Source organism: Motacilla alba, chromosome 5, assembly GCF_015832195.1.
Source record: "Motacilla alba alba isolate MOTALB_02 chromosome 5, Motacilla_alba_V1.0_pri, whole genome shotgun sequence".
Classification (NCBI taxonomy): domain Eukaryota; kingdom Metazoa; phylum Chordata; class Aves; order Passeriformes; family Motacillidae; genus Motacilla; species Motacilla alba.
This window is the reverse complement of record NC_052020.1, coordinates 9,006,390-9,030,875: the sequence shown is the minus strand read 5'-3', so window position 1 is coordinate 9,030,875 and position 24,486 is coordinate 9,006,390. Positions and strand designations below refer to the sequence as shown.

At 62.0% G+C, this 24,486-nt stretch overlaps 3 protein-coding genes across 3 annotated transcripts; 1 reads left to right on the top strand and 2 right to left on the bottom strand.

Annotated features, from left to right (window-relative positions):
- Positions 1–57: 57 nt before the first annotated feature.
- Positions 58–1,949, bottom strand: LOC119701521 (interferon-induced transmembrane protein 1-like). The gene is made up of 2 exons (XM_038138289.1): positions 1,384–1,949; positions 58–586 (listed from the first exon to the last, which is right to left on the bottom strand). Exons 1-2 carry the CDS (start codon positions 1,579–1,581, stop codon positions 392–394), a joined length of 393 nt encoding a protein of 130 aa, XP_037994217.1. The 5' UTR covers positions 1,582–1,949; the 3' UTR covers positions 58–391.
- A 227-nt stretch (positions 1,950–2,176) lies between these two features.
- On the bottom strand, positions 2,177–4,102 carry LOC119701385 (translation initiation factor IF-2-like). Its single transcript, XM_038138016.1, has 2 exons — positions 3,803–4,102; positions 2,177–2,642 (listed from the first exon to the last, which is right to left on the bottom strand). The coding sequence occupies exons 1-2, from the start codon at positions 4,100–4,102 to the stop codon at positions 2,457–2,459; spliced, it is 486 nt and encodes a 161-aa protein (XP_037993944.1). The 3' UTR covers positions 2,177–2,456.
- A 203-nt stretch (positions 4,103–4,305) lies between these two features.
- On the top strand, positions 4,306–23,633 carry B4GALNT4 (beta-1,4-N-acetyl-galactosaminyltransferase 4). The gene is made up of 20 exons (XM_038138204.1): positions 4,306–4,653; positions 11,322–11,428; positions 12,986–13,096; positions 13,173–13,268; positions 13,483–13,573; positions 13,896–13,996; positions 14,295–14,362; positions 14,684–14,762; positions 15,994–16,060; positions 17,201–17,344; positions 17,514–17,623; positions 17,872–17,972; positions 18,209–18,291; positions 18,899–20,084; positions 20,191–20,498; positions 20,644–20,797; positions 21,119–21,191; positions 21,283–21,436; positions 21,650–21,776; positions 22,836–23,633. Exons 1-20 carry the CDS (start codon positions 4,503–4,505, stop codon positions 22,948–22,950), a joined length of 3,426 nt encoding a protein of 1,141 aa, XP_037994132.1. The 5' UTR covers positions 4,306–4,502; the 3' UTR covers positions 22,951–23,633.
- Positions 23,634–24,486: the final 853 nt, after the last annotated feature.

Sequence of the window (24,486 nt, the reverse complement as noted above, 5' to 3'; positions counted from 1 at the left end):
AGCAGCTGCAGAACAAACCCCAAACCACATCCTCACGACACCAAAGCAAGGCAGGGCAAAAGTGAAAGGAACCTTTATTTCTCCGAACAGGGGCGCCTCTCCTCGGAATTGTTTTGAGGCAGCTGGGGCTCCGGGCCCGGAGCAAAGCAAACAAGCAGGCGGTGGCAGGGTTGGGGTGCTCAGCTGCTCTCCGGGGAGCGGTGTCCATCCCCCTGCGTGAAGGCAGCCGCCGGCAAGGCCTCCACGAGAGCTCCGAGTGGGGAGGGAGGGGGAACAGGAGAGCAGCAGGCTCCGGCTGAGGCACGTGGATCGTCGTGGATTGTCGTGGATTGTCGCGGATGTCACTCCGACCCCGGGGAGGGAAGCACAGCTCGCGGGGCAAGGGGGGCGCTTAAGTGGGGCCGTACCCGTACCCGTACTGGGGTGGGTGGGGCCTGAAGACCCCGGCGGCGACCAGGGAGATCACCACGATGACGATGACCACGATGACGATGTTGATGACCAGGGCAGTGATGTTCAGGCACTTGGCCGTGGAGCCGTAGCTCAGGGCCCCGCTGTAGTCACCCAGCACTTTGCGGTCCCTGGACTGGGGGCAGGCAGGGGCAGAGTCAGGGCTGGAGAGGGTGGGGGGGTCCCGGGGGACTCAGGGATGTGGGAGAGGTGCTGGAGGCGCCTGACCGGGCTGAACCCCCCCTGTCACTGTGGTATTTTATGAAAATCCTTTGCTAGGATTTTCTCTGGGAAGCTGAGAGGCCTCAGGAAAGAAATGTAGATAATAACTGTCTGATGGCTGGGGAATGTGGTCGGGAGGTTGTTTACCAACAGGTGTGTCTTTGATTGGTCTCATATTAATTGTTTTTGCTTGATGGCCAATCATTGGTCCACATGTGCCGAGGTCAGTCACGACCCTTGGCTATCGTTCCTTTCTGTCCCTTCTCTCTGTTCTTTTAGCATAGTTTCAGTATGGCATTTTAAATATAATATATATCATAATATAATTAATCAGCCTTCTGAAACATGGAGTCAAGACCCTCACCTCTTCCCTCCCCCCGGGCACCCTCGAACACAGCCACACCCTCCCAAAACACCGGGCATACCCTGAAGTGCCCCCTGCCCTCCCCGCCCCAAACCCCTGCCTTCTGCAGAGCTGCCGGCCGGGACGCTGGGGGGGCTCAGCGGTCCTGGAAGAGGGGACTCTGTGGGCTCCCTGGGGCACCCTCTGCTCTGGGGTTTGGGGGGTCCGCGGCTCACCCTGGGACCGGCAGCTCTGCGGGGTCCACGGGGCGTGCCGGGCTGGGGGCTCAGCGGGTGTCCCTGAGGTCCGGCACTCGGTGGGTGTCCCCGGGGCCGCCCGCACCCGCGGTGTCCCCCCGGGCTCCCCACCTTGACGGAGAAGACGAACGCCAGGAGGCCGAGGCAGCAGAAGTTGCCGTACAGGGTGGTGAACAGGGACCACACCAGGTGGTCGCGGGGCGGCGGCGGCTGCTGGCTCTCCTCCACCATCACCGTCGTGCTCCGGGACATCTCCTCCATGCTCACGTCCCCCGGCAGCACCTCGTAGGGCGGCAGGGGCTGCTGCATCTCTGGGGCTCGGGGGCAGCTGCGGCGGCACCTGGGGAACGCGTGCGGCTTCGGGAGGTGGAGGCGCGGCGGGGCGGGCGCGGCGCCGGCGGTTTCGTTTCCTCGAGATTTAGGACGGAGCGGGAACAGACCGCCCCTCCGGACGCCCCTGTAAGGGCACGGGAGACTCCTCCTCGGCGCCGGGAAAACCCCGGGCCCCTTTTCCTCGTTCTCTGCCTAATCTCTCTCTTTACCCCTTTTCAGCTTCTTTTGTTGCCCCTTGATTGCCGGCTTCCTTGGCTGCATCTGTACCCGATCTTTGTCCCCTTTTTGCTTCATCACCGTTTTCTTTCCCTTTTCTTTCTCTACTCCTTGTTTCCCTGTCCCTCTCCTCGTCACCTTTTTTTGCCCCCTATCCTCCCTTCATCCTTTAACCCATTCTTTCCCTTTTTTTTTGCCGCTTGTGTTGTCCCTTTCTTCCCCTTCCCCCTGTTTTGTCCCTTCTTTGCTTCCCCTGTTCTTTCCTTCCCCTTTCTTGTTTTCCTCGCTTTCCCCCCTTTCTTTGCCCCCTTCCTTGCCCCTTTTTTCCCTTGTCCCCTTCATTATCCCCTTTTTCTTTCCCCTTCCCTAATCCCCGTGAAATCCCCAAATCCTGCTGGGGCCCCAAGCCCACCTCCATCTCCCACGAACACAGGGTTTAGGCTAGGGGGTGCCACTTTTTGGGGATGCCATTTGGGATCCCCGGAGAGCTCGGGATGCTGCCGAGAGCTGCACGCCCTCAAAGGAATTCCCCCCTCAGGCTTCAGGGTGTGCTTGGACTGTGCGAATGCACCGCAATCCCCGGGATACGCCGCCGTCCTGGAACGTTTTCCTGGAGACTCCGGGAATGTTTCTGATTAAATAGACCGAACGAGCACGGCCCCGCCCTGGAAATTGGGATTTGGTTTCTGGGAATCGCAGCCCGGGGCATTGGTGCCCTCTGGTTCCCCCAGCCGTGCGAGTACTTCTTCCTTCAATGACGGATTTCTGCCGCGGCTTCGCCCCTCGCCCGAGCCGCAGCAGGGAGGGGAGGCTGCCGCAACCTGCGGGATGGGACGGGAGGGGAAAAGTCAAAAAAGAAGAAGTGGGTTTCCTCCCCTGAGCTGCAGAGGGAAGAAGCAGCCCGCAGATAAGCGCACCGAGCTGCGGCCGGGCTGAGCAGAGGCGGCCCAGGGGGGCACAGAGCCGGGCCCCGGGGGCTCCGCATCCAGCCAGGGGGTCCCGGGGATCCAGCAGGGAGCATCCCGGGCACCCAGCCCCCGTGGGACTGGCAGCGAGTCAGAGTCGGGGGGTCGCAGCCCCCCGTGCGATCCTCGCACCCAGCGGGGGGATGCTCCCAGGGATCCCCGCACTCATGTTCCCGGGATGATCCCGGGGATCCCATCCCTGATCCCGGGGATCCCCACGCTCATCTTCCCGGGATGATTCCGGCGATCCCACCCCTGATCCCAGGGATCCCCACGCTCATCTTCCAATGATGATCCCCGGGATCCCATCCCTGATCCTAGGGATCCCCATGCTCATCTTCCCGGGATCATCCCAGGGATCCCATCCCTGATTCCCGGGATGCCCGCACTCATCTTCCACTGATGATCCCCGGGATCCTATCCCTGATCCCAGGGATCCCCGCACTCATCCTCCAATGATGATCCCCGGGATCCCATCCCTGATCCTATGAATCCCCGCACTCATCTTCCTGGGATGATCCAGGGAACTCCATCCCTGATCCCAGGGATCCCTGCACTCATCTTCCCGGGATGATCTCAGGGATCTCCACATTCATCTTCCTGCAGTGATCCCGGGGATTCCACCTCTGATCCTGGGGATCCCCGAAATCATCATCCTGCGATGATCCCAGCGATCCCATGCCTGATCTCGGGGATCCCTGCACTCATTGTCCCGGGATGATCCCGGGGTCCCGCCCCTGTTTCCGTGGATCCCCACACTCATCTTCCCGGGATGATCCAGGGGATCCCACCCCTGATTCCCGGGATTCCTGCACTCATCCTCCAACGATGATCCCCGGGATCCCATCCCTGATTCCCTGGATCCCCGCATCTTCCAACGATGATCTCCGGTATCTCATCCCTGATCCCAGGGATCCCATCCCTGATTCCCGGGATGATCTCAGGGATCTCCACACTTATCTTCCCGCAGTGATCCCGGGGATCCCACCTCTGATCCCGGGGATCCCCGCGCTCACCTTCCCGGGACGATCCCGGGATCCCGTGGGCTCCGTGCCTGCGGGTAGCGCCCCCGTGCGGACCGGGCCGGGCGCTGCAGCCCCCGCCGCTGACGGGCGGGAACGCACCATCCTCGCCGCGGGGGGGTCGGGGTCGGGGAGGGGGGCGACCCCGCCGAGACCCGCGTCACTATTGGCGCCGACCCCTCCGTCCCCTCGGCACGGATACTCCGTTCGGTTCCGCCGCGTCGCCGCCCCGCTCTCCCGCCGCGCAGGGCCGGGGGCAGGCCCGGGGGCTCGGTTCCCCCCCGCGCCCCTCATGGTCGCGCCCGCGGCGCCCCGCGGGGCTGCCGGGCCGTTGGCGTGGAGACGCGCGGCGCCTCCGCAGGCCCCGCCCTCTCGGCGCGCCCATTGGCGGAGAGCCCGCGGCGGGCGCGCTGCGATTGGCCGGCGGGCCCGTCGCTCCGGGGCGGGGGGCGTGGCCGCGCGCAGCGCCGCTCATTCATTCCCCCCGCGGGCGCGGCGCGGGGGGGCCATGCACCGGCGGGCCCGGGGCCGCCGAGCCCCGCTCCGAGCCCCGGCCCCGCGAGCCGCAGCCGCCCCGCGGCCGGCCCCGAGCGCGCCGGCTGGACGGGCGGGGGCCCCCATGGGCCGGGGTTAGCCCGGCGGCGGCGGCGGCGGTGGTGGTGGCGGCGGCGGCGGGGGCGATGCGGGCGGCAGGATGCCGCGGCTCCCGGTGAAGAAGCTCCGCAAGCAGCTGAAGCTGCTGCTGCTGCTGGCGCTGCTCACCTCGGCCGCCTGGTTCACCTACCTGCACATCAGCCTGGTGCGCCAGGGCCGCGCCCTGCGCCTCCCCTTCGCCTACGGCAAAGGTAACGGGGGCGGAGGGGTCCCCGGCAGCCCTCGGAGCGGGGCCTCGGGGGGCTTTGGGGGTCCCCGAGGGGTGGTGGATGTCCCCCGCCACCCAGGGATGCCGCAGCACCTGAGGTTTGGTCCCCAGGGAGTGCTGGGGGTCCCCCCCCGCACTGTGCTCTCAGAGCACCTGGGGTTTGGGGGTCCCCCGGGGGTTTGAGGGTCTCCCTGCCACGCTGGGGACACGGAGCATCCCCCCCTTTCCAGCGCTGGGTTTCTGTCCCGCATCACCCGCGCGGGTTTGGGGCGAGCGGGACCCCTCCGTGGGCTCCCCGCCCCGGCGTTGGACCTTCGGGAGGAGGGGACATCCAGGAGGGCCCCCGAACCGGCCGGGACATTCATTGTCCCCCCTCGAGCCGCTCCGTCCTCATTTTTCCACCCGCTGCCTTGGCTGAGATGACAAAGAGGCCATTTATAGGCGCTCGCCGCTGCTGGAAGGGACAAGCTCTTCTTTCCCATCCTTTCCCAACGTTCCCATCCTTTCCCAACCCTCCCCATCCCATCCCGACACTTTCTCAGCCTGTACTTCTCTAGTGTAAAAAAAAAACCACCAAAATTCCCTTTTTCTCCCTCCCTCGGGCAGCGGCCGGGATGGATTCCGGGATGCTCCGGAGGGACAGGTGCCCCGAGGCTCGCTTCGTGGCCGGTCGCTCCCGGTTTTCCCGGGCCAGATGTCCCCTGGGCATCCCCGGGGAGGCACAAAGCCACCGGCGACATTTGCCATTGGGTGGAACTCGAGCCGTGCCGTTCCTGCCGGCCCCGACCTCGCCCAGCCCGTTTTGTCCTAAAAAACGCCCGGGGGCCGGGATGTCGCTCCCCTGGAGGGAGGGAAAGGCTTGCCCGGGGGGCTCCGAGCGGCCCCGGAGGTTGGCAAAGCCTCCCGGCTGGAAAACCCAAAGTTTCCGAGCGGAGCAGCAGCATGAGCCTGCAAAATTTTGGGCCTTATGGTAAAATCGGGATAATGGGAATGAGCGAGGCAGGAAATGAGGCTGGGAGGGAGCGGGGGGGGGGGCACCGGGGGCTGCCGCTTCCCTGCGGGATCCTCCGTGCCGGGAGCGCCGCAGGGTCTGCCCGGTGTTCCCGGGGAGGTTTTCCCGGTGTTCCCGGGGGGGTTTCCCCCTGTATTCCCACCATCATCCCCAGGTGCTTCCCCCCGGTCCCGCCGCTGTCCCGCTGTTCGGGATGGCCACGTCTGGGTGTCCTCTGGCCGGCCCCTGGCTTGGGATCGCCGTCCCCATCGCCGGGAATACCATGGATCGGGGTCCCCGCGGGTGTTGGGGGGTGAGCCGTGGTTTTGCTGGCGGCTGCAGGATGCACAGGGGTGTTCCCGGTGCTGAGCCTGGCAGGTGCCCGTCCCTGCTCTCCCTGCATCCCGGCTGGCTCCTCGGGATGCTCCAGGAGGTTTTGCCGTGGAAGGGAGGGGGCGCAATGGCTGCAAAGTGGGAATGAGGGGAGCTGGGCTTTGGTGGAGAACGGGGTCTCTGGGAGGTGGGAGGGAGATGGGAAAATAGATTGGCTGGGGAAGTGCTGCCCCTTGCAGTGGGGAACACGGGCACCTTCCCTGGCTGAGGCGGGGGATTCTCCAGGGAAAGCTGGATCCAGCTTGGATGCTCCTTGCACTGGGATTTTCCAGTGGGCCCCTAAAACCTGGGTGAAGGTGTGGGAAAGGCAGAGTTTAGGTCCCACTCGGCCTTTTTGGACACGAGGCGGTGGGAAGGGGTTGGATGGAGGTTGGGGAAGGGTTTGGCCATGCACAGATGGACCCTCATCCTGCTGCTGCCAGAGTGGGAGAGGCTGGGAGTGTTTTAGGTGGAAAAACATGGAATGGAGTGAAAAAAAAAAACCCAAAAAAATCCCAAATAGGCTGTAGGAAATGAACTATGTTAAGGAAGAAACTTGTTGCAAGGGTCTGGGATAAGAGCATCATCCCATGTGCACCAAAAGGAGTTTGGAGATGACTTCTGGGTTTGGCCACCATGAGCCTGGACCTGTCTGTCTGTGCCAGGGGTGCTGCCTGGTTGATTAACAAGGAAAAAGGTTAATTACTCATTAAACAGGATGCCAGTGAGCAGCTGGATGCTCTGGAGGCTGCAGGTGCAGGGCATGAGGATTTTGGGTAGTTTTGGGGGGTGCAAAGTGGGGGAGACCCAGCCAGGTGGGGTTGGCAGCACAGTGGGATTATCCCAGGGCTCCCGTGTCCCCTTGGCCCAGCCATTGGTGACACCTGGAGCATCCAGGGGCTGGGCTGGGAGCTGTGCTGGTCCCTGATAAAACACCCCCCGCCCCCCCTTTTCCTCATCTTCTCCAAGTAGATAATTACCCCTCTCTGCCTAATTGAGCACACGGATTCCTCAGTGGAAATAATGAGGCCATTACGGTGCTCTCCCGGCTGGAAACCCGCCGAGGCAATGGGATGCACCAGGTGGGGAGGGAAAGGATGAAAAAGGAAAAAAGAACTGGGGAGAAAAGGGTAATAAAGCCCTGAAGGGGCTGGCAGTGGGGGTGTGGGGCTTGGGGTTTGCTGGGATTTTAGTTCAGGGATAGAGGGGGGCTCTCTCTGCCTGCTGGGCATGGCATGGCCTGGTCACCCCTCTGCCGTGGTCCAGAGGGCTCCCAAACCCCCTGATCCCGAGGCAGCCGTGGGATGGATGCTCTGTGTCCTGTCCTTGGCTCTCCTCCCCCCCAGGGACCTGTCTTTGGGGAGAGCAGGAGGGAGAAGGTTTGGGGTAATGTGTCCCTCTGGGATCCATATCTGCAGATCCTTTGATGTTAATTGGGAAGCTGGAATGCTGCAGCCTGCTGTGGGGCTCATCCTTTTTGTGGGGGATGCCAGGAGCAGGTAGGGAAGGGGATGAGGAGAGCCCTTTGAAGATGAAGGGCAGTGGGATTTGGGACTGGGCTGTGAGCTGCTCTTTCTTCTGCTGGCATCACCCCACTCTTCTATCCCTGCCGGGAAAGGCTGCTTTGGGTGGCACTGGAGTCCTTTTTCCACACGGGAATCCCTTCCTGGACAGCCCCAGGCTCCATTCCCTGCTCCTCTGGGGTGCCCGATGGGAAGACTTTGGCACCTGCTGTTGTGGTTTTACAAACCCTGTTTGAAACCAGGGCAACCCTGTTTTGGGTTTTTCAAAGGCAAAAATGTGGCTCTTCAGAGGCACAGGTGGCACCCTGGGGTGGCACCTGCCCCCAGCCTGGCTGTCACCCGGCCCCCTTGGCACCGGGAGGGTCCCCAAAGCTGTCCCTTGCAGCCAGTGGAGGTGAGGGATGGCTTTCCCCCGAGCACCAGGAGCTCTTTGTGTTGGTGTTTGGGATCTTTATCCTTCCCAGCACTGCCCCGGATCTCCCCTCCATGCCTTCCCTGTGCCTGCAGCTGGGGCTCTCCAGAGCTGCTCCTTGGGAAGGTTGAGCAGCCCCTTGGGGTGTCCGTGGCCGTGGCACCGGCGGGAAGGACACGGGGATTTTGGCTGGGTGGGGAGCTGCTGGAAGGGGCTGGGGAGCTGGAGCTGGGATGGTGACCCCACAGGCCATGAGGCTGGAATGTTTCTGGGGTGAAATGCACCCTGAAATTGCCAGCATTGCACGGTGACCTTCTCCAGGGGCTGCATCCCAGGAGGCCAAAGCTTTGGGCTGGGAGTTGAGCATCGTCGCTGCTGGGACGGAGCAGGGGCTCGTGGGAGCTGCTCCAGCTCTCTTTGGGGCTGGAGCAGTGGGGCCGAGGGAGTCTGGGAGCTGTCCAATCCTGGCAGGGATTTGACATGCTGATTATGAGCGTGGAAATGTCGGAGCTGCCTCTCCTGGTGGGTGTTTGTCAGCTGGAGTGGTCTCACGGCAGCTCCGGAGCGATTCTGCATCGATTTCCACGGCTCCGGCCGAGAGGGCTGCCACGGAGTGGGAAAACAGCAGCAAAAATCCCCCTCGCTGCTCCAGTTCCCTCAGCAAGGCAGGGACAGGTGCCAGCAGGCAGCAGAGCCTGGGGGAGGCAGGGCAGGGGTGTCCAGGGACTGGTCCCGTGTCCCCACAGTGGTCGCAAACCCCATTCCCCTCAGCCCCATTGGTGCCACCACCCTGGGATTTCTGTCTGGGATTTCTGTGGCACCTGACAGGGGGATTGGTGGTGTTGATTCCTTTCTGGCTAATTATAATTACTTCACAGCTCGCTGGGAGGCTGCTGCAGGGATGCTCCTGCTCCGAGGGGGAAATTCTGGGGATGGAACCTCTGGGTTTAAGGAAGGCGCCGCCGCCACCTCTGCTGCAGCTGTGCCGGGGTTTAAATGTCACCTCCCCCCTTTCACGGTGCAGGGCTTGGAAAAGGGCCAGGAGAAACCCCGGCCTGGAAGAAAGGGGCTGTGTTTGGAGCTGGGGAGGAGGAGGAGGGAGGCGGGATGTGAAAGGCTCTCTGTGCTTCCCAGCGGAGTTACAGGGCCGGGATAACGGGATACGCTTCTCCCATGGGAGGCATCGCTCCGTGCCCTGCCTGAGTCCCTGGTACCCATGGCCTCCTCCCCAGGATGAGGATCCTGGCTCCCTGTCTGGAGGCTGCCGTGACTCAGAGCTGCCTTGTGCCGCGGTTTGTGCTTCCTGCCCCCTCCTCGCTGCTCCCAAAGCATCGGCGTCGCTCCAGGGAAGAGCTTTTAGTGCTTCCATCCCTTCCCCGAGCATGCCAAGCCCCCAGGCAGCGGCTCCCTCCTTGTCCTCAGACCTTCCCCTGTCCCTGTCCTGCCCTCTCTGGTCCTTGAGGGAGGCTGGCCGAGGGCATGGACACAGCAGTGCTGCTCTGCATCCCGGTGGGATGCTGGGAGGAGCTGGAATCTTCCCAGTGCTGCCTTCTCCCTCCTCTTCTTCTTCTCCTGCCTCTGAGCTGCTCCTCCCACAGGGCTGTGGTTGGGACCGAAGGAACTGGGGATTTTTGGGAGCAGTGATGCTTCTTGGCACAAGGCACTGCCCATCCCCACGCCTTATCCTCGTGGCACCTGTTCCCAGGTCCCCAGAGCCTGACCAGAAGCCGCTTTCCAATATTGAAATTCCCAGGGAATTGCATGGAAAAATCCCAGAAGCCTTTTCTGGAGCGTGTCTGGTCCCTGGATGTGGGAGCCCCTCGGAAGGGATGGGGAACAAGCAGGGAGCTCGTGGCTTTGGGACCTGAGAGCTCCAAGGATGAGCCTGCCCAGCTTGGATTAACTCCTGGTTTTTACCCACTTTAAATCAAATGATCTCCCAGCAGTTCACAGTCCTGACCTGGAGGAGAGTGAAGCAGGATGGCCACATCCAGCCATCCCTGCTGGATGCAGCCAGGGACGCTGCTGGCTCAGGTTGCCATCCAGGGAATTCTGTCCATGGCAAATCCCACAGGATCCCAAGGGAGGCAGGTTTATCTCCTCCTGAGTGGGTACCACAGAGCCACTCCCAGCCCCGGGCAGGTCCCCTGGGAGCGCTGAGCTCCTCGTGGCTGTGATGGATGCTCAGACCAGAGTGCTGGGAATGTGGGAATGCTGCTGTCCGTGCTCCCATCACCCTCCTGCCTGCAGCTCCCATCACCCTCCTGCCCAGGGAAGAGGGATGGCTGCGGGGATGAGGCTGGGCGAGGGGAGGGAGCAGCCTGGGGAGCTGCCAGGAGCGAGCCGGGGCTGCCAGGGGCTGAAGAATGGCCAAGAGCAGAAGAAGGGGCTTTAGAGCTTAATTTCCTGTCCCTGCCGTGGGGATGGGATTTGTGCTGCCATCTCCAAGGAGACGCCGGCTGCGCGGCCGCTGGAATACCAATGGCGTGGGAGGCGTGTGGCGGGGGGCTCCGGGCACCCCCGGCCCCTCCCTGCCTCTGGCCGTCACTGAGGCTGCTCCATTTTGGGGAGTGGGAGCCCCCAGGACTTGCTCGGGGTGGGAAGGAGGGTGTGGAGGGACAGGGACGTCTTTCCATACCCTTGGGAGTGGGTCTGTGACCCCTTTCCTGCAATTCCCGTGGGGGGGGGGGAGGTCACTGCTCGGCGCATCCTCATTGCCACGTGGGGGTGGCTGGTTTTTGGGGAGCCACAGGTGTTTGTGGTTCTTGGACACACACCTCTGCAAGCACTGCCTTGAGCTTCCCTTGACTCTGGATTGAACTGTGGATCCCCCTGGGTTTTGGGGATGGCACAAAAAGAGGATGTACCCCCCCAAAGTAACATTTTCCAAGTCTGCACCGTTGCTTTGGGGGAAGTGGGCGTGGTTTAAAATTCCCTGCCCAAGGAAAGGAGCTGCAGAGAGGAGTCAAAAGTTGGGGGGGGGGATGATATCTGGGGGGGTTTGGGGCTGGTGTGCTCCCGGCAGAGCTGCGGGATGCTTCGGGAGAGCTGGGGTTTGGAGGGGCAGGAAGCAGGGATGCATCCCTGAGGATGGAAGGGGAGCAAGACCCCAACAGCTCATCCCAGTATCTGTTGTGTAAAGGGCCGGGAGCTGTGGGGGGTGTAACTAAACCTGCTGCTGATGAGCTGCATGGAATGAGGAGAAATGCAGCCAGGGCCCCCCCGGGTCACCCCCCTTTCCGTGTCCCTGTCCCCCAATGCCTCCTTTTCCAGGTGCTGGGAGAGGGGTGTCCCCAGGAGACTGGGGTGGGTGGTGGGGGGGCTGTGTGTGACCCCTGTCTGCTCCCTGGCAGATGGAGAGAGGCCGGGGGAGGTGACGGATGCCGGGAGGCGGCCGGCGGCCCCGGCACGGCGCAGGAAAGCCGAGGATTCCAGCGAGAGCCGCGAGGAAGATCCCATGGTAACGGGGCAGGAAGGGACCTGGGGAGGTCGCTGAGAGCAGAGTGCTCCAGTCTTGTCCAGCTGAGGGGATCTGAGGGTTTGGGGGTACATCAGAAACTCTGGTTCTGCCCAGCAGCCCTCACAGTGGATAGACCCGCTAATATCCCACTGAAAGTGGGTGGGATCCCCCCAGTATCCCACACTGAGCTCCATGTGCCCTGTCACAGCTTCCCTGGGCAGGGCCCGGCTTCATCTGCTCCGCAGTTCCTGCTGTTCTGGGCAGAGCCACCTGCTCTTGTGTGTGCTGCTCTGTCCTGGGCTGGAGAGCCACTACGCCCCAGGAGGAGCCTCCAAGCAGGAGGCACTTGGAATTGTAGCCATGGGACACCCTGCTGTGCCCCGTCCAGCAGGTCACCAAGGCCCTGCTGTCCCTGTCCAACCTGTTGTCACCAAGAGGCCTCACAGCAGGGCGGCCAGGTGGGATGGAGGAGGGGGGAAGGCACGGGATATTCCCTGCCCTATCCCAACAGTGGGTCACTCCTCAGAAATAAGGGACAGATGGACAAAGGAGGAGCCTCAGGTGCCCAGAGGAGGCACAGGCTGGTGCTGGGTGAGGACAGAGGGCACAGCAGGAATTGCACCCTGGCTTTTCCGGGCAGGAGGGAGAATCCTTCCAGTGAGCCTGGCACAAAACCCTCCCTTGTGAGGTCTTCCAAGGGCACTGCTCCCTCCTCCGGGGCTCTGATGAGTTTGTTTAGGCACTTTGCTAATTATTTCCCTGGCACTGTGCGTCCAAATGGGCTGTGCTGTGGTGACAGTGCTGTGCCTGCCCTGGGGGGTGGAGGAAGAGGGGGATGATGCTCTGGGGAAGCTGAGGAAGAGGGGAATGCTCTGGTAGGGCCCCAGAAGTACCTGGCTCTTCCCTGTCACCCATCAGCGAGCTGGAGGCAGGTAAATGCTCACTTAATCTCTAAATTAGGAGATACAAGCAATGGGATTAACCTAATCCCCTTTAAAGGAAGAGGGGAAGTGGAGAGGCATCCTGCTGCCTCTGCTCAGGATGTAGAGATCACCTCTGTGCTTTTAGAGAGAGAGCCCAAAATTCCAGCAGCCCCCAAGAGTGGCCGAACATTTTGGATGAACAGAAAACTCACTGTTTTGGGGCAGTTTTGGCAGAGGAAGGGAAACAAGTTTAGCTGGAACGTTTTGAAACTGCTGCCTGGGACACCTTGCCAATATTTTTGTGCCTCCTCCCGCTTTCCCTTGCCGTGAGCTGTGAAATCTTCGACCTTGGTTAGGCAAGGCTCAAAATGAGGTGTTGAGATCGTGGAATCCTGGAATGGTTTGGGATTGGAAGGGATCTTTGAAGCCCATCCAGTTCCAGCCCCTGCCATGGGCAGGGACACCTGCCGCTAGCCCAGGTTGCTCCAAGCCCTGTCCAGCCTTGAGCTTTTCCAGGGATGGGACAGCCACAGCTTCTCTGGGCAGCCAGGGATGCACAGAGACGTGCCACAAGCACAGGACGTGCTGTGCTGGCCCTGATCAGCCACGCCACCTCTCCCTCTGTGCCTCCCAGAGCGACGGGCAGGACGTGGATGGCTGGTTTTCCCGAGGCCAGCGTTCCAACCGGGCCAGCACCCAGCCCAAACTCAACCTGACCAAGCAGGCCTTGCCCTGGAACGAGCAGGTGGGTGTGGGCAGCAGCCTGGGAGGGGATGGAGGAGGAGGAGGAGCCCCGCTCAGCTCCCTCTCTTCCCCCGCAGTACAAAGGGAAGGCAAACCTGCACGTTTTTGAGGACTGGTGCGGCGGGGCCGTGAGGCACCTGAGGAAGAACCTCCACTTCCCGCTCTTCCCCCACGTGAGTCCCGGGACAGGTGCTCAGGGCTTGCTGGGAGGGTCCACTTGTCCCTTCCTGGGTCCCCACTGCTCCTCCTCGGGACCTTGGCTTGCAGGGCTTGGCTTGGGGAGGTGATTCCCAGCTGGAGGAGGGATGGGTGGTGGTGGGGCCCCCTCTGTGGGTGTGGGAGGCCGGGGTACCGAGGAGGAGGTGATCCATGCTGTCTCCTCGGCAGACCCGCACCACAGTGAAGAAGCTGGCTGTGTCTCCCAAGTGGAAGAACTATGGGCTGAGGATTTTTGGCTACATCCATCCCTTCAAGGATGGTGAGTGACGGAGCGGGGCCTTTTCCCCCACGCAGCAATGTGGAGACACTGTGTCCTTCCCCTTCCTGTCCAGGACAGAAAGGCTCTTGGAGATGGTTCCCAAATCTGGCTCCTGGGCAGGAGGGTCCTTCTGGAGCAAAGCCCCTTTTTCCTGTGGCTTTGAAGGGAGGCAAAGCCCTGATCCCATCCAGGACAGAGCCATGACATGAGGTCTGGGGTGGCCCCATCCCGGTTTCCCACTCACCACAAGGCAGTAGGATCAAGCCCACACCACCAGGGTCTCCGTGTCCCTCGTGCTGACCCTCTCCATGGCTCTCTGCAGGGGATTTCCAGTTTTCTGTGGCATCAGATGACAACTCAGAGTTCTGGCTCAGCTCCGACGACAGTCCCTCCAATTCCCGACTGGCCGCATTTGTGGGCAAGGTATGGCACCACCTCTGCCTTGCCCTGCTCCAAGGGGAGAGATCCATGTGTGGCTGTGCTGGGGGCAGCTCGCCTGCCTCTCTGCTCCCTTGGGAGTGCCAGGCTGTCTCAGCCTGCTCCCATCCCTGGCCAGGCCTGGCTTGGCTTCCGAAGGAGGCCCTTGGTCCCTTCTTGGTTGGAGCTGCCAAAGACCGGGAGATTTAATATTTATTCCTGGATTTCCTTGGGGTTAATTCCTGTAATGGGAAGCTGTCTGGGGTTGTGTCCTGCTGCTCTCATGCTCCTCCTTCCTTCCCAGCTGGGCACGGAGTGGACGGCGCCGGGGGAGTTCACCAAGTTCAGCTCGCAGGTGTCCAAGCCCCTGCGGTGAGTGTGTCCGTGGGGATGGAGCCTGGGACATGCAGCTCCTGTCTCTGACCTCCCTGGGCCATGGTCCTTTCCTAAAAGGCACGTGGGGCTGGGCTGGACCCCAGATCCATGGTTTGAAAGGGCAGGTGATGAGATGAGGACGGGGATGTCGCAATGTCACTCCAGTCCCATAAAAGCCATCAGCACTGGGTTGGGGAGCAGACGCCTTCCTTAGCTCTCTGTCTCCTTGCCTCAGGAAGGTTTTACCCACCCATGGGCAGGAAGGGAGGCTTTCCCTGCTGGCCCTGGGCTCTGACAGCTGTGTCCCCTCCCCTGCAGCCTCATGTCCTCCCGACGTTACTACTTCGAGCTGCTCCACAAGCAGGACGACCGGGGCTCGGACCACGTGGAAGTTGGGGTGAGTGAACGCCCACGCCCCCGTGCCAGGCTCCTTTAGGACCACAGAGCCAGTGCCAGGCTTTTCCCATGGGTGTCCCCAAGGGCTTTATCCTGGAGCAAAGCCAGGTTTCCCCATCTCACAGCTGCCAGTGGGGACAAGTCGGTGTCACTGTTTCCCTGTCGGTGTCACTCCAGCAATGGGATGGATGCATGGAGTGCTGTTCTCCTTTCCTGCTGGTGGTCTTTGGGTAGCTGGAGACCCTGCCATGGACTCCCATGGGCAGGAAGAGCCCAGACAGGCAGGTCCCACCTTGCTGGCTGCATCCCAGCAGTGGGAGAGAGGTGGCTGAGGCCATGGAGCCATTCCCTGTTTTCTTCTTTTTCCCCCTTTGAATTTCGAATCTGAACTTGCCTGCCTTGGCAGCACAGCCCTGGCAAAGCCTGGAGCGTGTGTCGGGGGCTCAGGCTGGCTGAGGGGAAGATGTTGGCTCGTTAGCAAAGGTTTCCTTTCTCCCTAGAACTCATTAATCACTGGAATCAAACTGGTGCCAGCAAAGCATCAGGGAGGCCAGCTACACCCCTTCCTTGCTGGCTGCCTCCCCCACTCCTCCCCATCCCCTCTATCCCGATAAGATCTGCTTTTCTTTGGGCAAAAACAAATAGTGGGGAAAACAAATAGATGGGGGAGATGTTTCTGAGATGCGATGTTTTTGCTGGAGGGAGGGAGTGAAGCCTTTCAGCCGTGCAGAAAAACCTCTCAGCTGTGCAGAGAGAGACAGCAGCAGCATCCACAACAAAAGCAGGACCCCGATGTGTCTCGCCCCGGGGGCATTGAAGGGCTTGTCCCGACAAGGGCTCCAGACTGGCTTTTAAAATGCTGGAGTTAAATCAGGGCAGGCAGCTCTGGAGACCCTCTTAAATCAAGGCAAACTCTTCTTTATAAAGCACTGGAGTGAGGAAAGGAGCCCTTTGGTCACAGGACTTGTGGCAGTCCCAGAGGGAACCAGCGTGAGCCTGTATCCTACCCACAGGAGCCTTTCCCTCTCCAACCCTGCAGGGATCCCTGCTAATCCCAAAGCCTGTGGGAAACGGGGCAGGATCAGCCCTCTCTCTTGCTCCTCTTCTGCAGGGAAGTTTCTGGGATTTGTGCACAGGGAGGACCCATCCTGGGGTGCTGGGGTTGGGCAGCTGCATCCTGACCCCTGCCACCCCCCTGCTCATTCCCCATCTCCTTTTATTTTTTTTCCCAGTGGCGAGTTTTCCTCCCCAGCCTGAAGTTTGAGGTGATTGACTCCTCCTACATCTCCCTGTACACAGGTAAGGGCCAGGTGCCTCCTGCCAGCAGGCTCTCCAGGGGCTGCACGTGCTGGCAGAGATGGCAAGGAAAGCAGAACCTGGAAAATTTGGTCTTGGAGGGGACATCTCAGCCTCTGAATGCCCCCCACTGGATTTCTGCCTGGTGTAAGGAGGGATGCAGGGGCTGCAGTGGGCACGATTGATGCTGGGAGCGAGATGAGATGCTGCTAAAAATGGGATGTGGAGTCAACACGGTGTGGAAGCCCAGCTCTGCTGGTGCTCCAGCCTCGTCCTGCCTGCCAAGACCCCTCTGGCTCTGGGGCCTGGCCCTGAGTTACGAGGAGCTGTCGTGGCAGCGGGGATGGATGGCAGGAGGTTTAATTAAATCTATAGATCTTCTGCTTCCTGCCCCTGCCCTGGCAGCAGGCAAGGCCGTGATGGATGGGTCCTGCCCTGGCGCTCCGCACGGAGCGGGAGCGGCCATCGCTCCTGCTCTGCGAGGTGTCGATAAGGAGGAGGGGGCAGGCAGCGGGCAGGGTCCCTGGGGAGAAGAGGGATGAGGGGTGCCAGTGCTGCTGATGCAGGTGCCCGTGAGATGGATGATGTGCAGATAAATCCCTGTCCCTCAGCAGCGGCTCTTCCTGCTTCTCCTTCCTGCTTCCCGGCTCCCTCAGACCCAGCAGCGCCCCGAGGCAAAGCCGTGTCACCCCTGGGGAGCCCCTCTCTGCTGGGGGATGCCAGCAGCAGGCAGAGCTCCTGCCTTTCCCCGGCCTTTCCCCTTCCTGTGGGAGCCTGGGGGCTGGTTGGTGGCCAAGGGTGACAATCCGCCCTCATCCCTGGGTAGGGGGCAAACCAGCTCGTGTTGTGGGTGCCTGCAGGAAGGACATGCAGTGTTTAACCCCTGTGTGTCCTTGGGAGTTACAGCCCTGAGCATCCCCTCGTTTCTGAGGCCGCCGCCGTGGTACTCGGAGCAGGAGGCCTGGCTGGGATCAGCCATGCCCTCATTAGTGGATGCAATAATCATTAGGCTGATTAGTCACAGGGTCTCCGAGATGGCTGGGAGGGCAGCATCGCCTTCCCTGGGAGCAGGAGGGGTTGGGAAAGGCCCCCTTGAGGATGCTCCCGGTGTGCCCAGGGGCTCAGCCTGGCCCTGTCCCGCAGATGAGTCGTCCCTGAAGATGAACCACGTGGAGCACATCCCGCAGACCTTGGCCAGCCACAGCGGGAGCCACCTCTGGGAGGCCCAGCAGGACGAGCACGGGGCCGACATGCTCAAGGCCGACCCCAGGGACACCTTCTTCCTCAGTGAGTGCCTGAGGATGCATCCATGCTGATCCCTGGTGGGATTTGGGGGAGGAAAAAGGCTGCTGTGGGCACCTGGGTCATGCCTGCCAGCCTCTGCTCATCTTTTGAGTGGAAGCATCTCTGCTGGGGTCTGTGGGAACACGTTGGGATGCTTTGGGCTTCTCCACAGCCCCGGCCATCGAGGCATCCCGCGTGGAGAACGTGCTGGTGCCCTGTGCCTACAGCCCCACCTACGTGGTGAAGGATTTCCCCATCGCCCGCTACCAGGGCCTGCAGTTCGTAAGTGTCTCCCTGGGGACAGGGCCACGCTCCCACGGGGACATGGCAGAGCCCAGGACAGGGATGTTCCCTGGGTAAAATCCAGCAGGAAGCATCCCTTGTTGGAGGGTCGGGATGAGCTTGCACGGCTCAGCCTGAGAGGGTTGGGGTTAAATCCCTGTCTTCGAGGTGCTGGGGATCACTTTGGTGTTGGTGGTGGCCTCGGGTCCCCAACTTCTCGGGGTGACACAGCACCATCTACCCCCCAGGTCTACCTCTCGTTCGTGTATCCCAACGACTTCACGCGCCTCACTCACATGGAGACGGAGAACAAGTGCTTCTACAGGGAGTCCCCCCTCTACCTGGAAAAGTAGGTACTGGGGGCCGGGATTTTGGGGGGCTGTGCAGAGGGGGCTGATATCAACAGTGCTCAGATGATGCATCCTCAGCCACGTGTCCCTGTCCCCCATGGGAGGGCCACCCCAGGCTGGCTCTTTCCCCAGCTCCCAGGCGTGCAGCAGCTTGAGTGCTGGCAGTGCTCCTGGATTTGGGAGCCTCCTGGCACCTCCCTTCTCCCAGGCCCTCACCCTCCCTCTCCATCCCCAGGTTTGGGTTCTACAAGTACATGAAGATGGATGAGGAGGAGGAGGATCCGCGGCAGCGAGCGTTCCTCTTCCTTGGCCCTGACAGTGAGTCACCGGCATCGCTGGGCACGGGGCCCAGCTCCCGGCATCCTCGCTGCTGGCAGCTCATCCCCTCGGAGCTGTGGCTCATTGGAGTGACTCCAGCCGTGCCAGAGGCTGCAGGAGGGCTGGGCTGTGCTCAGCAGTGTCCCTCAGAGCACCCCTCCCAAGCATCCTGCTTGGCATGACGACAGGGCGGTGTGGGGTGTGGGAAGCAGGACACTGGATTGGGATTTGCTCTCCCTCCAGCATCTCTTGGGTTGGCCTCGGCAGTGGGCAGCAGGAAGCAGACCCAGTGTGGAGTCTGAGGATGTCCACGGAGACTGGGGATGCTCCTGGGGAATCAGAGGTTGTGCAGAACCTGCCTCGATCAATTTGCAGGTTGGCAAAGCTCTGGCAGGTCGGGTTTGCTCCTGGATGGAGTGGGATTGGTGCCGAGATTTGAGGTGGGGATAAGTGGCAGCAACTGGAGCTGCCATCCCTGTGTGGGCATCCCCTGGTGCCCCAGCTCTGCTCCCTCACCTCAGCCACTCACAGGTTCCTCTCCTGCTGGGATCAGGCTCTGCCTCCTGGTCTTGGCCTCAGGGTATTAATCTCTGCCCTCACTCCCTAGATTTCCTGGAGGATGAGGAGGAGGAAGAGGAAGGAGTGGACAGCCCTGAGCCCACAGAGGCCCCTCCTGAGGCCAAGGAGCGGCGCTTTGGGCCGGCACCCAGAGCCAAAGGGAAGGATCCCGCGCCGGTCACCGGGGCTTACGGAGATGCCCTGGACTATTACAGCTCCCGCCGGCAGCGGGGCCGGGCGCAGGCCGGGGCGGGCACCCCCGGGCAGCTGGGCACGTGGGGCACCCCCAGCCCTCCGGCCGCTCTCCAGGGGGATCCCGTGCCAGAGCGGGGCCCGGGCCGGACGCTCCGTTGGCTGCCCCAGGACGAGGGCGAGGAGGATGAGCTGGGGCTGCCGGCGTCTCCAAAGCACCTGGGCCTCCAGCCCCACCTCTCCGTGTCCATCTTTGGTGGCAAAGCCAAAACGCCGGGTCCCAGCAGGCCAGCGGCTCCCAGCGAGGACAAGAAGCCCCGGAAAACCCAGGAGAAGGTCTACGTGACCCGGCTGCAGCCCGGGAAGCGCAAAGCCCCGGCCCAGGAGCCGGCCTTCCCCGGCATTTTCCTGTATCCAAAGCTTGTGAAGAGAGTCCACCTCCGCTCCAGGACCCCACAGAAGCATCCCATCACCCCCAGCAAGCTCCGGGCCGTCCCCGGCCGCCGCAGCCCCTGGCTCCTGAGCAACATCTCCAAGGAGAGGGACCCTGCCAGGCGGAAGAGCGGCAGGAGGTGGGACCGGCTGCCCAGGCAGCGGGTGCTGCCCGGCCTCCTCACCCTGGGGACCGAGGGGCTCTTCAGCCACGAGGACACGACCCCTGCTCCGGGCAGGACGGCGGCCACTGCCGACTACAACTCATCCGAGGCCACCCGCTCCGAGGGGACGAGGGTGACGTCCTTTCTGAAGGTGTCGGAGACGACGGCGTCGCAGCAGCAGGAGGGAAAGGGCCAGGAGGAGGAGGAGGATGAGGAGGAAGAGGTGTCAGACTATTCCTACGAGGCGGGGGAGCTGCAGCAGGGCTGGCTGGAGGACTCCATCAACTGGCAGCGGACGTTCAGCATCAGCTCCGTGGACTTCGAGCTGCTGCGCTCCGACTGGAACGACCTGCGCTGCAACGTGTCGGGAAACCTGCAGCTGGGCGAGAGCGAGGTGGTGGACGTGGTGGCCCAGTACATGGAGAGGCTCAACGAGAAGAACGGGGGGTACGGAGGGAGCGGTACCTCGGTGGGAATTCGGGGGGTGGGTCCTGGATCGCGGGAAGCAGAGCTCAGGATGACGGCGATTTCAAGGCTCCTCTTTTCCCGGCAGGATCTACACCCTCCTGAGGATCATCAACGTGGAGAAGCGGCGGGACACGGCGCGGGGGAACCGCTACCTGCTGGAGCTGGAGCTGGCGGAGCGGGGCCAGCGCACGGTGCGGCTCTCCGAGTACGTCTACGTCCTCCTGCACCAGGGCAAGCAGGACGACAGCGCCGAGGCCAACCCCGACGGGCTGGCCCTGGGGGCCACCGAGCCCCAGCCCAGTGCCTGGAGCATCCTCTATGGAAAATCTGTCCTATGCCGGCCACTGCGGCTCAGCTGGAGGCAGGACGTCATGGTGCACTTTGTGGTGCCGGGTAGGTGGCAGCAGGACGCGGCTCCCCGGGGTCTGTGCTGCTCCCTCGGGATGAGGGTGTCACCTGTGCACAGAAGGGGTTGGTTTGGCTGGGGGGAGGTGCTGAGGGTCCCCTCCTGTGAGCCTGAGGGACGTGTCTCCGGCAGTGAAGAACCAGGCCCGCTGGGTGCAGCAGTTCATCTCGGACATGGCCGGCCTCTACAGGGCCACGGGGGACGCCAACTTCAACGTCATCCTGGTGGACTTTGACAGCGAGGACATGGATGTGGAGAAGGCCCTGCGGGACGCCCGGCTGCCCCGGTAACTCCCAGCCTGCAGCCTCGGGGTCTGGGGGGCTCCCTGCCGTGGGACAGGTGCTCACACAACCTGCTGCTCCTTCCCCACCTGCACAGCCCCTGCCTCGCTGCCCCTTCCCTCCTCCTCATTTTTTGGAGGTTTAAACTACTTTTCCATGTGGATTTGGGGGTGCAGAAACTTGACTCTATGGGGGGACCCTCAGCTTGAGCTGTAGCACCTGGGCCTTCCTGGGAAGGCATCTTCCTCCGTGCTGGTGGTTCCTGTCCCCTCCTGGCTGTGTCCCTGGCTGTCTCCAGTGCTACCTGCCCTGTCCTCTCTCCCCAGGTTCCAGTACCTGCGGCGCACGGGGAATTTCGAGCGCTCTGCCGGGCTCCAGGCCGGTGTGGACATGGTGGAGGTGAGTGGGGACAGGGACCAGCTGTGGCTGTGGTTCCTCTCCTGGGGCTCTTCCTCTCTGATTCCCCTGAGCCGTGTGTGTCCCCTTGCAGGACGAGCACAGCATCGTGTTCCTGTGCGACCTGCACATCCATTTCCCTGCCAACATCCTGGACAGCATCCGGAAGCACTGCGTGGAGGGGAAGCTGGCCTACGCTCCCATCGTCATGAGGCTGAGCTGTGGCAGCTCCCCCCGGGAGCCCAACGGTGAGCAGGGACCCCTTTCCAGCCGGGAGCACCCCAAAACCAGTCCATCACCTGGTGCACCTCTGCTGGAGGTGGCACAGATGGGGATGGGTGGGAAGAGGGATGTTGGGATGGGGAATCCTCGTGGCTCCCAGGTGATGGGGAGAGCACAGAGGGGCTGAGATGGGCATTTGGGGGTCCCCCACCCCTCACCTCATTGCTGCCCCCCTCCAGGCTACTGGGAGGTGAACGGCTTCGGCCTCTTCGGCATCTACAAGTCGGACTTTGACCGTGTGGGAGGGATGAACACGGAGGAGTTCCGGGACCGCTGGGGTGGGGAGGATTGGGAGCTCCTGGACAGGTGAGCCTGGGGATCCTGCAGCCCCTAAACCCCCGGGAGCAGGGTCAGCCACATGGATTTGGGCACATCCATCAAGCTGCCTGGGGGCTGGATCATGAGGTGGTGAAGGGGAAAATTTCCCTTTGGGAAGGCCATGTCCATTTGTCCATCCATTTCTTGAGCCCCATCCCTTCCTTCCTCCATCCCCTGAGCTCTGTTCCTTTATCTCTGCATCCCTGGAGCCCCACCCCTCTTTCCTCCATCTGCAGGGGGCCCTCTCCCTCCATCCCTGATCCTTGTTCATCCATCCATCCATCCATCCTCTGAGCCCTGTCCCTCTGTCCATACATCCCTGAGCCCTGTCCATCCCTCCATCCCTCCATCCCTCTATCCATCCATCCCCTGAGCCCTGTCCCTCTATCCATCCATCCCCTGAGCCCTGTCCCTCCATCCCTGAGCTCTGTCCCTCCATCCCTGAGCCCTATCCCTCTATCCATCCATCCATTCCCTGAGCCCTGTCCCTCTATCCATCCATCCATTCCCTGAGCCCTGTCCCTCTATCCATCCATCCATTCCCTGAGCCCTGTCCCTCCATCCATCCATCCCTGAGCCCTGTCCCTCTATCCATCCATCCCTGAGCTCTGTCTCTCCATCCCAGAGCCCTGTCCCTCTATCCATCCATCCCTGAGCTCTGTCTCTCCATCCCAGAGCCCTGTCCCTCTATCCATCCATCCCTGAGCTCTGTCTCTCCATCCCAGAGCCCTGTCCCTCTATCCATCCATCCCTGAGCTCTGTCTCTCCATCCCAGAGCCCTGTCCCTCTATCCATCCATCCATTCCCTGAGCCCTGTCCCTCTATCCATCCATCCCTGAGCCCTATCCCTCTATCCATCCATCCCTGAGCCCTGTCCCTCCATCTCTCCATCCCTGAGCCCTGTCCCTCTATCCATCCATCCCTGAGCCCTGTCCCTCCATCCCTGAGCCCTATCCCTCTATCCATCCATCCCTGAGCCCTGTCCCTCCATCCCTCCATCCCTGAGCCCTGTCCCTCCATCCCTGAGCCCTGTCCCTCCCTCCGCAGGGTGCTCCAGAGCGGGCTGGAGGTGGAGCGCTTGCGCCTCAGGAACTTTTACCACTACTACCACTCCAAGCGCGGCATGTGGAACACCCGCAGCAAGAAGCCCTCCAAGGACTAGTGCCCGAGCCCGGCCCGTAGCCACCGACCCCTGGCACCTGCCTGTCCCCCCCACCGTGGCCACCGTGCCAGCACGGGGGGCACCAGCGCCTCCGCTGTGCTTTTCCTGGGGAGGGGGAGCGGGGAGGGCCACGGCGGGTGGAGGTGGTTTTGTTCTTAAGGGTCTCATTTAGTCAGCAATGAATTCATTAACTCCTTAGTGCCGGTGGGTCCCGGGGGCTTTGCTGGGTCCTGGAGGGGCTGTGCCAGGCTGGGGACACCGGAGGTGGCATTGTGACATCCAGGATCCCTTTGCAGCCCCTTTCCCGCGTTGCCCCTCCCTAAAATACCCAGTACCTCGTCCCCTTGTCAGGCTGGGGAGCTGAGCTTTGGGGAGGGCTAAGAACCCACTGGGGCTGCCCAAACCTTCCTGTTCCCCTTCCAGGACCCACGGAGGGAGGGGGGATCTGGCACTGGGGACACTCTGTGGGTGGGGGGCAGAGCCCTGAGGCTGGCACTGCCCATGCTGGGGGGAGGCTGGGCTGGGGGGACAGGCAGAGCCTGGAGCAGGTACGGGCAGATGACGTTTCCAAGCTAATTTCTGTGAAATTATGAGGTAGGAAGCTGTTTTCAGGAAGTTTTTGTCTGTTTGGTTTAGTCTTTTTTTTTATTCTTAAAAAATTAAAATCAATGTCTTGGCTGAGATTTCCCTCTGCTCCATCACCCCCACACCTGGACAGGGATGCAGGGCATGGGAGCCAGGTTGCCCTTTGTCCCTTGGTTCCCTCTCTGGGGTGGGAGTGGGCAGCAGCATTCCGTGCTGTTTCCATGCGAGGAGGAGGAGGCAGCACCCTGTTTGATGCCCGGCCACACGCCCAGGCTTGCTGAGCCTCCGCCCCACACCTGGGCTCCACCCAGCTCCAGGGCGGGCTGCCCTGGTTCCCTGCGCTCCTGCATGTCCTGGCACACTTGTCCCTGCCCGCCCCTGTCCCGGCCCTGTGCTGGTGCTTCCCGTGGTGGGTGTCTCCCGGGTTCTATCGTGTCCCACCTGCCACGGGCTTCTGCTCCTCAGCCAGGTCCCCTGTCTCTCAAATCCCATGGGCTCCTCCCTGAAACAGTCTTGGAGTTTCTCCCCACCCAGGTCTTTCATTCCCCATTTGCATCCCCCAGGCTCACTCCAAGCACCCCGAGTTTGAGGTGAGGGTGGAAAAGGGGGGCTCAGCCACCCATGTGCCATCAGCAAACAGCCAAGCTGGGGATCTTTTGTCCCAAATTTGGTAGCTGTGGCCCCAGGCTCTGTTGGGAAGGGACCATCCTGGCAGGCAGGAGTTGTTTCTCCCCTCTCCTTGCCCTGCTCCCTGTTTTTTTGCAGCACTTTGGGAGTGCTTTGTTGTGGGTGAGGGCTGTGCCCGCTGCGCTGGGAGCTGCTCTGTGGCTGGGCAGAGCGGGTGGCCCCACGGCCCCCGGGCCACCAGTCCTATCCCAAAACCAGCCTGGCCTTAGGCACAGCTTTTCCAGCAGCTTCCCAGCCTGGAGAGCTCCAAAAGCCACCACCATC